The sequence below is a fragment of the Sinocyclocheilus grahami genome, unplaced genomic scaffold (assembly GCF_001515645.1).
Source record: "Sinocyclocheilus grahami isolate Dianchi unplaced genomic scaffold, SAMN03320097.WGS_v1.1 scaffold206.1, whole genome shotgun sequence".
Taxonomy (NCBI): Eukaryota; Metazoa; Chordata; class Actinopteri; order Cypriniformes; family Cyprinidae; genus Sinocyclocheilus; species Sinocyclocheilus grahami.
In genome coordinates, this window is record NW_015505385.1 from 738817 (window position 1) to 749062 (window position 10246).

The 10246-nt window shown below is 35.1% G+C and overlaps 1 protein-coding gene across 1 annotated transcript in view; it reads left to right on the forward strand.

The window, feature by feature from the left end:
- Window positions 1-10246, forward strand: part of LOC107595657 (ubiquitin carboxyl-terminal hydrolase 22) — a 40098-nt gene that overhangs the window by 5556 nt on the left and 24296 nt on the right. Inside the window, exon 2 of the mRNA XM_016286137.1 lies at window positions 7967-8099. Within this exon, the coding sequence (XP_016141623.1) occupies window positions 7967-8099 (133 nt within the window). The remainder of the gene's footprint in view (window positions 1-7966; window positions 8100-10246) is intronic.

The following is a 10246-nucleotide window of genomic DNA, read 5'->3' on the forward strand; positions in this document are numbered from 1 at the left end:
ATATATATATATATATATATATTATATATACACACACACAAACAAAATAATGCTATTATTAAATTTATATAAAATACGTAATGGGTTTTATTTATTTATTTTTAATTTCAGTCAGAAAAGGTTAATACAAATTTAATACATTCTTTTTTTTTTTACTATAACATTTTACTTATATTAATTTTTTATAATAACAAAATTTCAGTAGTTTTAAAATAAGAGTTAAGTATTGCACCTAAAATGTTATGAAATAATATTTTTGTAATTTTCAATTTACTTTTATGGACTTACATTGACACTACACAATGACGACTTAATTCGTTTCTGTCCATTACGTTTAACTAATGAGCATTTCATACTTAATTTGCCAACAACACGTCAGTGTTAGAATAGCCATTAGTCCGAGGGCCTGGAAACCGGCTTCCTTTTGAGAAATATCACTATTAAAGTTCATTGAAGCCGTGGCACTGATTAACACCGGCCTGTACTGAAGCTTGTCTAATTACCCGTATGGTCTTCATTTACCATTAAAAACTGTTTTTATAGGGCGGCTGCTCCACATCTATTCTACATGTGAAGTTATACAGGCTTCCAGCTCGCCATCAATAATTAATTGAACCACGGGCCTTTGTCATATCGATACACGCCTGTATTTAATATATACGCTTCCACACGTCCCTCCAGAGCTTCAGCAGATCCTTACGGAGAAGGTACGAGTCCGAAGCGCTCGCCAGCAGGCCTCAGAGCAGTTCCTCAAGACATGGAGGATGTTTTAAATCAGGAAGACAATGTGACTCTAGGAGGAAGATAAAGGACTCGTGCTCTGCTACGGTTTTACCAGCTCATAATTCATAGCCTTACAAATGCTTAAACATCGCTTTTGTGACTCGAATACGAATCAAGATCGTTTGATCGTTTTTATCCCAAGATGTGTTGTTCTCGGGTTTTAGTATGCGGTGGAGGAGGGCAGCTTTGTTCAATAAAGATTGCGTTCAAGGCTATACCACAAACTGCAGAACATTGCTGGACTAATAAACAAGAAATAGAGACTCTGACAAAATACCTTTTTCAGAAGCGTAAAAGCAAATATACAGTGCTGGGCGGATTACTTGTAATTTGTAATCAGTTACAGAATACAATTCAGAAACACACATTCAGTAATGTATTCTGACTACTTTGATTACATTTAGGGCCTGTTTACACCTCACTTCATGCATTTTCTCTGATCGGATAGCTCTCAGATCGTGAAAAGACCAAGTGTATACGGCCTCTGAAATGCTTTCGAGACGGATTTAAATCCAATTGTTTAAACCACTTCAGGAAGTGGTCTGGACGAAACTGGACCAGTGTAAATGCATCTGGTTGTTGAAACCACGTATGCAAATTTAACTCCTCTCTAAATGTTAAAATAACAAAATGTGGTTGTACAACAATGAAGTAGTGAGACTAAGTTATCTTACGAGAACACATGATGTGACCAGGTGTAAACAAGCCGTAAGATTACTTTTGACAAATTGATTTCATTCTCTAACAACATCCTGACGTGCATTAAACATTGCGTTACTCCAGGGTTTCCCAAACTGAGTTTCTTTAGAATTGCAGGGGGTTTGAGAGTTGATGAAAAGCACATAATCAAATCATAAAACTGACAAAAAAAAAAAAACTCATTTTAAAATGTAAAAAGTAAAAATAGAAATGTTTAATTTCAGGGGAGAAAAAAAAATTGGGCAATTGTGTGAAACATATGTAATGTAATCTGTAAAAAAAAAGTAACTATAATATGATTATGAGCATTTTAAAGTGTAATGTAATCTAATTACAAGTTCTTATTTTTTTGTAATCTGATGATGTAATCCATATTACGTGTAATCAGTTACTAACCAACAATGTGTATAAAATCTCTAGAAACAGAGAGACAATTTTTATATATCTATATATGTATACATTTCTTATAAAAATGTATAACACTTTTTTTTCTGAATTATTCATCATTCAACATTTTTAATTTCATGTATTATTTTTAAGTAATCTAATTACAAGTACTTAATTTCTTGTAATCTGGTCATGTAATCCAGATTACATGTAGTCCGTTACTAACCAGCAATGTTTAAAAACTAAATGTGATTTTATCTATACCTATATTATATATCTATATACATTTCTTATATAAACTGATAATTGTTCTCATTTTGTTTTGTTTTGTTTTTTTGCTGTTTTTTCTGAATTATTCATTAATCTTTAATGTCATTTCTGATTTTTAAGTAATTTTAATTACTTGCTGCAGCACTTGATGAGTGTTTAATTGCAGAGGAGGGCTGGTCTGTGGGATCAAGTGTAATGATGCTCCGTGTTTGTGCACGCCGTGAACGTCCTTCCCATTCAGAAGCAGTCCTACAGCAGAAGGGGACTCTGGGTAATTGACAGGCCCTCTCCACTAAATTTATCTATACCTATATTATATATCTATATACATTTCTTATATAAACTGATAATTGTTCTCATTTTGTTTTGTTTTGTTTTTTTGCTGTTTTTTCTGAATTATTCATTAATCTTTAATGTCATTTCTGATTTTTTAAGTAATTTTAATTACTTGCTGCAGCACTTGATGAGTGTTTAATTGCAGAGGAGGGCTGGTCTGTGGGATCAAGTGTAATGATGCTCCGTGTTTGTGAACGTCCTTCCCATTCAGAAGCAGTCCTACAGCAGAAGGGGACTCTGGGTAATTGACAGGCCCTCTCCACTAATTGTGTTGTGGTGCTGCCTCCAGGTTTTTAGTATTAGTCTTACACTCCCTGTGCGCTCGCTCGCTCGCTCTTTCTCTCAGCTGATCTCATTTCTTTAGCCTCTAGCAGGCTTATCGCAGTCCAGGCAGCTTAGAGGCGTTCTCATCCCTCATCTGCATGTGTTTGAACTGTCATCCGTCCTTTATCATCCGCGCCTTCCCTCTCTGTCTCTCCTTTTTGTTTCTCCTCTTTCATGTCTCTTGCCTCCCTTGATTCTCCTCATCACCCACATGCCTCCTACTACACTTGTGATCTTGGAAACACAGCAGCGAGCTGGCGATTGGATGCTCGGTTGCCGCAGAAACTGTGAGAGCCGATGTGATTGGCGGGTCGAAACTGATTTAAATAGTCAAGGCCGATCACTGGGGTTATAGAGCGTTATGTAGCTTTCATTCCTAGGCCAAAAACCCAATGTGTGTGTATGTTAAAAATATTGTAATATGTAAAGTGTAAATAAAGTTATTCCAAACAAAGTCTAATTTAAAACACAGAGGTTTAATTGTTTGTCACTAATTGTTCAATTAATAATATATAGTATATGCATTGTTACCCTAAACGAGGTCTGATTTAAATTTTATTTCTATGAAATATTTGAAATTAGACTTTCTTTGGTATAACAATGCATTATACATAGTTGCATTACAAATTCATTTTTTGTGTGTGTGTGTATATACTGTATATGTGTATATACTGTATATATGTGTGTATATACCGTATATGTGTATATCAAGAGGCAACCTCCCGCTCTCTCTCGTGAAACCAACACGGAAGTGACTTGAACTGTAATTCATCGACTGGCCGCTAGAGGCGGGCTCCAAAGGGAGTTAGTCCCATAGACTCGCCGTGTTAAAATGCCCAACTTTACAGCAGAATTATTTTTTTTTTACAGCCTGGTACAAAAAGTGGTTTTGGTCTATATAGCTAATTTTGCCCTTCATGACAGCTGTGAGGGGGTCAATATTTTATAACTCATCCGTTTAAATTATATTAAGGCTTAAAGTTCTGCATAATTAAGGGCGTGGCTACTTGAGTGACGGGTGTATTGCCGCTGCTGACACCGCCGTCGAGCTAGGTGGGCGTGGTTTCAGCAGCCAGCTCCCGCCTCTTTGCCCATTTTCGATTATCTGGGAGTGACTCGCTGCCAAGATGGCGATTGGCCGGCTACGCCCACTTTAGGCTTAAAAAATGCTCTTCGGAAATCTACGGGTGACGTCACGGACACTACGTCCATGTTTTTATACAGTCTATGATAGATATATATGTATGTGTATGTGTGTGTGTATAATAAAAATATTTCAGGGCATTATTTATCTTTTTCGTCTAGTTTATTAAAATAAACAAACTTTAACCATTTTTTTTTTTTTACCATCAAACACTTTTACCATTTAGTATACCTTATTTATCCACAATTATATTTACTATTTTATTTGGATTCATTTTAATTTTATTTATTCACTTTTTTTTTACAATTTTTATCTATCCCTCCTATTATAGTTATTTTGTTTTATTTTTAAATTTATTCCTCCTAATTATTTAATGTATCCCTATTTGATTTTTTGTATTTTAATTTATCCTTTCTATAGTATTTTTATTTTTTATCTGTCCTATTTTGTTTTACATTTTGATGTTGTGTTTATCTCTCCTATTTTAGTTTATTTTTGCGTTATTTATTTTAGTATATTTTGCCTTATTTAATTTTATTTATCCCTCCTATTTTGTTTATTTATTATTAAATTTTTTCTCCATGTTATTTTATATATTTAGAATTTCAGTATTTATTTTTTCCCTTGCAGGTGACTGCAGGCATTTGGTGCCTCGTTGCCATTTTAATGGTTTTCTGTTACAAATGTATGCCAGCAAGCTGCAAAAATAGACACTGTATGTGCGTTCGTGAATGTGGAGCCTGCAGTGGCTCTTGTAGGAGGAAGCTGATCCTTTTTGCCTTGTTCTTCAGCCCCACGCCCCCGTCTCAGATGAGGTCCTGATCAATGCACCATCTCATTCAACATTACAGCATTAACACCAGCAGGAGAGCGCAGAGGGGACCTGCTGATGCTCTCCGTGTAGGATGTAGGACTGTAGGATGAGAGAGAGAGAGTAGGAGACATCTGAGGATGGAGGAGGAGCGGTGTAGATGCAAAGAAGAAATGACGTGTGTAGAGCGAGTCCGAGATGTTCAGAATGAACCGCTAGCGTTCAGTTTACTGCATTAGTGTATGTAGGTGCTTTTACACAGCAGTGTGAAACGTAGCTTGCATATAAGGTTAGATATTCGAGAGTTTTTATTTTTATTATATCTCTTTTTTTTATGTATTTGAAATGCATTTATTTCATGCCAAGTATACATTTACGTATTTATGTTCTTAATAAAAATACCCTGCAATTGTACTTTTTGTATTCTTAAAGTCTGCTAAATTGGAGCAACTAATTTTGTACTTAATGCACTTTAATTGTGTGGAAGTAGTGCTGAAGTCCAACTAAAGACACACTGAAGTATATTTGATTGTGCTAAAGTAGAACTATTGCTAGTATACTTCAGGTGCACTTTAAATATCTCACATTTACAGACTGATATTATACAGAGATCATACAGTCCTCATCAACAGTGACATTAAAACACGTTTTAGGCTTAATATTAAGAAGTGTGCAATGCACTGTAGAGCCTTTTGTACCGTTTACTGCCTACTGTTCTTTAAAAATAGTACGTGAAACTGCATGCATTATGCAATGCTACATGTTGCAGGTTTAATAAAAGCAGTTCTTTTTAATGCAATATAATAAACTGGTGGCTTTTGTCCCACGAGAAATGGATTTAATGCACTGTATTCCCTGTGCTATAATGCACATTTTGGCAGCTTTGCTATTCCTACAGATCATTTGCATACTAGCGCAGTGCGCTGCAGAAGTGTAGTGCACATCAGTGTTTTAGTATCTGGGCGTGGTGAAGCTGTGGATCTGGGTCGAGATGCTCGGCCGTCCGATGAAGCGTTTCGTTATGCTTCCCTATCATAACGCGAGTGGAACTTTTAAATATCATATTGCTGTAATGCTTAATGATATTAGCCTTTATTGCAGCTCGCCAAACCGATAACAGCCCCGTCATTCTCCGGCGATCCCATGAAGATGTTTGTTGCGCTGCTTTGTGTTTTTGCACTGTATCACATGTTTGCAGAGTTCACCTTACCACACGCCTTTCTCCCTCCACGTCTCCGATCAAATTACTCTGATGAAAGACAGGCAATACAAGGCCTTTCCCTTCTCTTTCTCTCTCCGTCACATCTGCTTGCTTTCCGCTCGAATGCATTATACAGAAACGTTAAGGTGTCTTTTGGTTATATTAGCTCTTGACATTCAGGCCGACTTCAGAGAACGGTGGCTTTTCTTTAAATGCGATTGCAGTGAAACCCGGTGCTCCAGATCTGTCTGCGTTCACGCCTCACCTGTCGTTTAGCGCGGTAGGTTGATGCTTATTCTCTGTCATCGGGGAATAGCGGAAGGGGGTCTATACAAAAATAGCTAGTTTGGAGGTAAAAGCAGAGCGAGCTGTTAAAGACTGGATCTGAAACCAGCACTACAGTACTGAAGCATGAAATCATGCTGTTGGGATAGTCGGGCGGTGTGTTGTAATCTTCTGGAGGTTGACTAGTTAAATCTGTTTTCTTTTTTTTTCTTTTTTTGCATTAATATTTCAAGGTGGCATGAGAAACCGAAATTGCAATCGTCTTCTCTGCTGTGATGCATATTCGAGTGAAACCGCTTCTTGAATTAAAAAAAAAAAATTTAGGATGAAACTTGATTTTAGTGTTAATTATAAATGATTAATCTATGCATATATATATTTGTTTTCAGTTCATTTGCACTATATGAATAAAAAAAAGTGCATGGATAAATGGTTTATAATAAACATTGACAATACTGTATGTAATGTTGCAGCTTGTAATTTTTATAGTGAAAATGTTGAGATTAAAAATTGAGGTTATGCCATCAACATTAACAATGTTTAACATTTTTTTTCAAAGTTCTGTTTAATTTATTTGCAATTTTGTTTTTTTGAGCATAGAATAAATATCATACATTTCCCCCTGATTTACAGAAGAGACCCACTAAAATGTCATTCAGTGTAACAATCTCGTCAGGCATATTTACAACAAAAATCAATTTATGACATATTAACAGACTAATTACTTTCACCCCAAATACTAATTAGTTGTAATTTTACATTTTTAAAGTTTGCCACGATCCTAGGTTTTGCCCATTTGTCAGAAATAATTTTTACTCATTTAAAACACAATAAAATTTAATATGCTCCCTTATTGTTTTATATATTTTAATATGTACACGTCAGAATAAGCATGCTGTTTGAATTTTTTACACTGAACGACAATGTAACATTATTTCAACCAAATTTTGACATTTTATTCTCCAAAAACGTATTTGAAACCTTAAAAGTAGACACTTTACTGACATTTAATGTGCTTTCTATGGACATAAAATCACTTTTGTAAATTTCTTTTGACGAGGACGTCTTAACATCTTCGACCCAGTAATATATAACTTATTAATGAATATAATTACTTTTTTATATATATATTTTGCATTATTTTATTTTATTAAATATTTGTTTTAAGTATATTTTTTTTAAACTAAAGTGTAATTTGTTAATTTATATATTATTGTTTAATTTAAAGAAAAAAATGACCATTTTCAGTTTTTGCAGTGTTATTAATATTAAGTATAATACATGGTTTTAAGAATCGTTAAAGTTCATTTATATTAGTGACATTGGTAGTGTTGCTAAAACTGTCTTCAAAGATGTCATGTTAATTTTTGCATGGTTTAATTTAATCTAAAATGGGAAAGAAAAGTAAATGCAACATGCAAAATACAAAGATGATGTCTTTTTAAATTCATATCTCTTTAAAGCGCTGTTACTATAGCCATCGAAGCACAACCTTCAGCAATAGGATACTGACAGTTTAGTACAATAAATGTTGTAGTTATTCACCTATTTACCCTTTTGTAGGGCCGTAGTTGTTTTCCGTAAATGGCATCTGAAGAGGTTTCTTCTTTGAAAAAATCGATGGGATTTAACTGCTGCTAATTAACTAGTCGTTCAGACAGTCTACCAACTAGTTTGAATGTTAAACCTAACTAAACGCCTGTATCCCTCTCTCTTTTCTCCCTAGGCGAAGTCATGTATATGTCACCTGTGTGGAGCTCATTTAAATCGGCTTCACTCCTGTCTCCATTGTGTGTTCTTCGGCTGCTTCAGCAAGAAACACATCCACGAGCACGCCAAAAACAAGAGACACAACCTAGGTAAGATGCACGCAGAGACTTACTCATACGCATCTCAGCTGCTCTAAGGTAAGACGCGCTCCCACACGGAAGATAGAGCACACATCGCCACAGTTAACGCTCAGATAGAGCTGATAAATAAAGGGCACACGGTCACAACACTTCAGGTCTCTGTAGGAAGGGTTTGAGACGCACGTTGACTATTGAACAGAAATATTCTGATTTAATTAAATAGCTCAGCTCTACTTGCACCAAAACTAGGGCCCTGTATAATCCGTTTTATTTATTTATTTTTAAATTAAATTTTAATACTCAAAGCATGTCTAATCATTTGAATTAATCAATCTTTAAGTTTTTTGTTTTTTTAATTATTATTTTTTTTACACGGAAATTCTTGTCTGTTTACATTTCTGGATTTATGATTATTATATATAAATAATGAAAGAAAACATGTTTGGATTTATATATATTTATGATTTTATAAATAAAAATGTAATTACAAAATGTTTTATTTCATTGTTTATGAAACAAATTTTTTATTTATTATTTATGTATTATTTCAGTCGTAATTTTTCTGGATTCCATTTTAATGGGTTAATTAAATTTTAATAATCAAAAAGCATGTCTAATCAATGAAATTCATAAAACTTAATAGTTAAAATATTTTGTCACGATAGTAAATAAAAAATTTCAATAATTGAGGCCTGTCATTTTTTTTTCCTGGACTTGTATTGTCTGTTTACTTTTTCTGGATTATGATTTTAATAAAAATGTATAATGAAAAAAACAGTGGTAATTAAACAGTTAACAATTGAATTACTCTTTTAAAACGTAATCAGAGAATTTTTAATTCCTTTTGTTTTTTGCTAAAAGTACTGCACAACAGAGGTTTACTCTTAAAAATCATGGAAGAAAGTTTACACTTTAAGTTCCATTTTTATGACCGGATTCCGCAATTATGTTTCCGCATCGAAATCATAGGGCCCTTCAAAACCCAGTTTCATGTCTGCTGTAAAAGCTTGATCGTCCTCTCGAGCAAGAAGCAGCAAGTGCACAGATCCGGCCGCGGATGCTTGGAAGGGGTCTTGGATTTCTCCCAGCTCCTTAATGCATCGCTGGCATGTAATTATCCCCTCTGTTAAAATGAGGAACGGTGCCACCCTCCAACAACAAACAAATAAGAAGCGCAAACAGACGGGAGTGTGGGTAATTATAGTGTGCAAGGGGATAATAGTCCCTGACTCTGCGTGTGAATGTGTGACTCGCGGCGTTTGTTTCCAGCGGTTGCATAGAGTTCATCACCCACCTGTTTCTTACAGCTCTGAGCTTTACATGAGGAATTTAATTACTTTCTACCTCGAGATACGGAGCTGCCATCTCTGTCTGCCACCCTTTGGGAGTTCCTTGTGTATTAACAGAGGAAGGAGCACCTATGATTCGGGCAAAAGACTAGGGTTGCGATGGTGAGGAAATTTCCCCACCGGTTAATCGTCGTGTGACAACACCGGCATACCGTGGGGGCGTTCCCTCTTTTCCTCGCTTTCCTTCGCTTTTAAATAGCTTAAAAGCACCGTGCGCATTTAACTTTCACTTTCAAATAGTAGCAATTTGGCGTCAAGTGCTTGAATGCAACAACAAAATACAACGTCAAACTCACTTTAGCCGATATATAAAACATAGAACTTTTATTAACAAAACGAATAAAAATACACCATGCTATAGGGCAGGCTATGCCTAATATAAAATAACAAATAACTTACATAAAGTTTAAATACCTATACAAAACTGGAAATAGGCTAAGTAAACATGTATAATATATAACCAAAAATAAATAAACGTAGAACGTATATTAGCAAAACGAGTAAGAATGCTTGGAGGCACGGCATACACCTTGATGTCAAATAAAATAAATAAATTGCACAAAGTTTAAATAAAGTAAAAATCAGCAAACACTGTGGAACCAATTAAATAAGAAACGAATGTTTAAAAAAAACTTCCAAAATCACCTTAAACGGCAAAAGTCAACACCCTTTTCAAAATCCAAAATACTGCCAAACAAGTGCTTTTGCATTTCGTTTCTAAACTAAATCATCCGCGATCGTCTTCTCTCGCCTCACTCTTCTTCTCTCGCCGCGCTCTTCTCGTCTGTCTCTCGCCGCGCTCTTCTC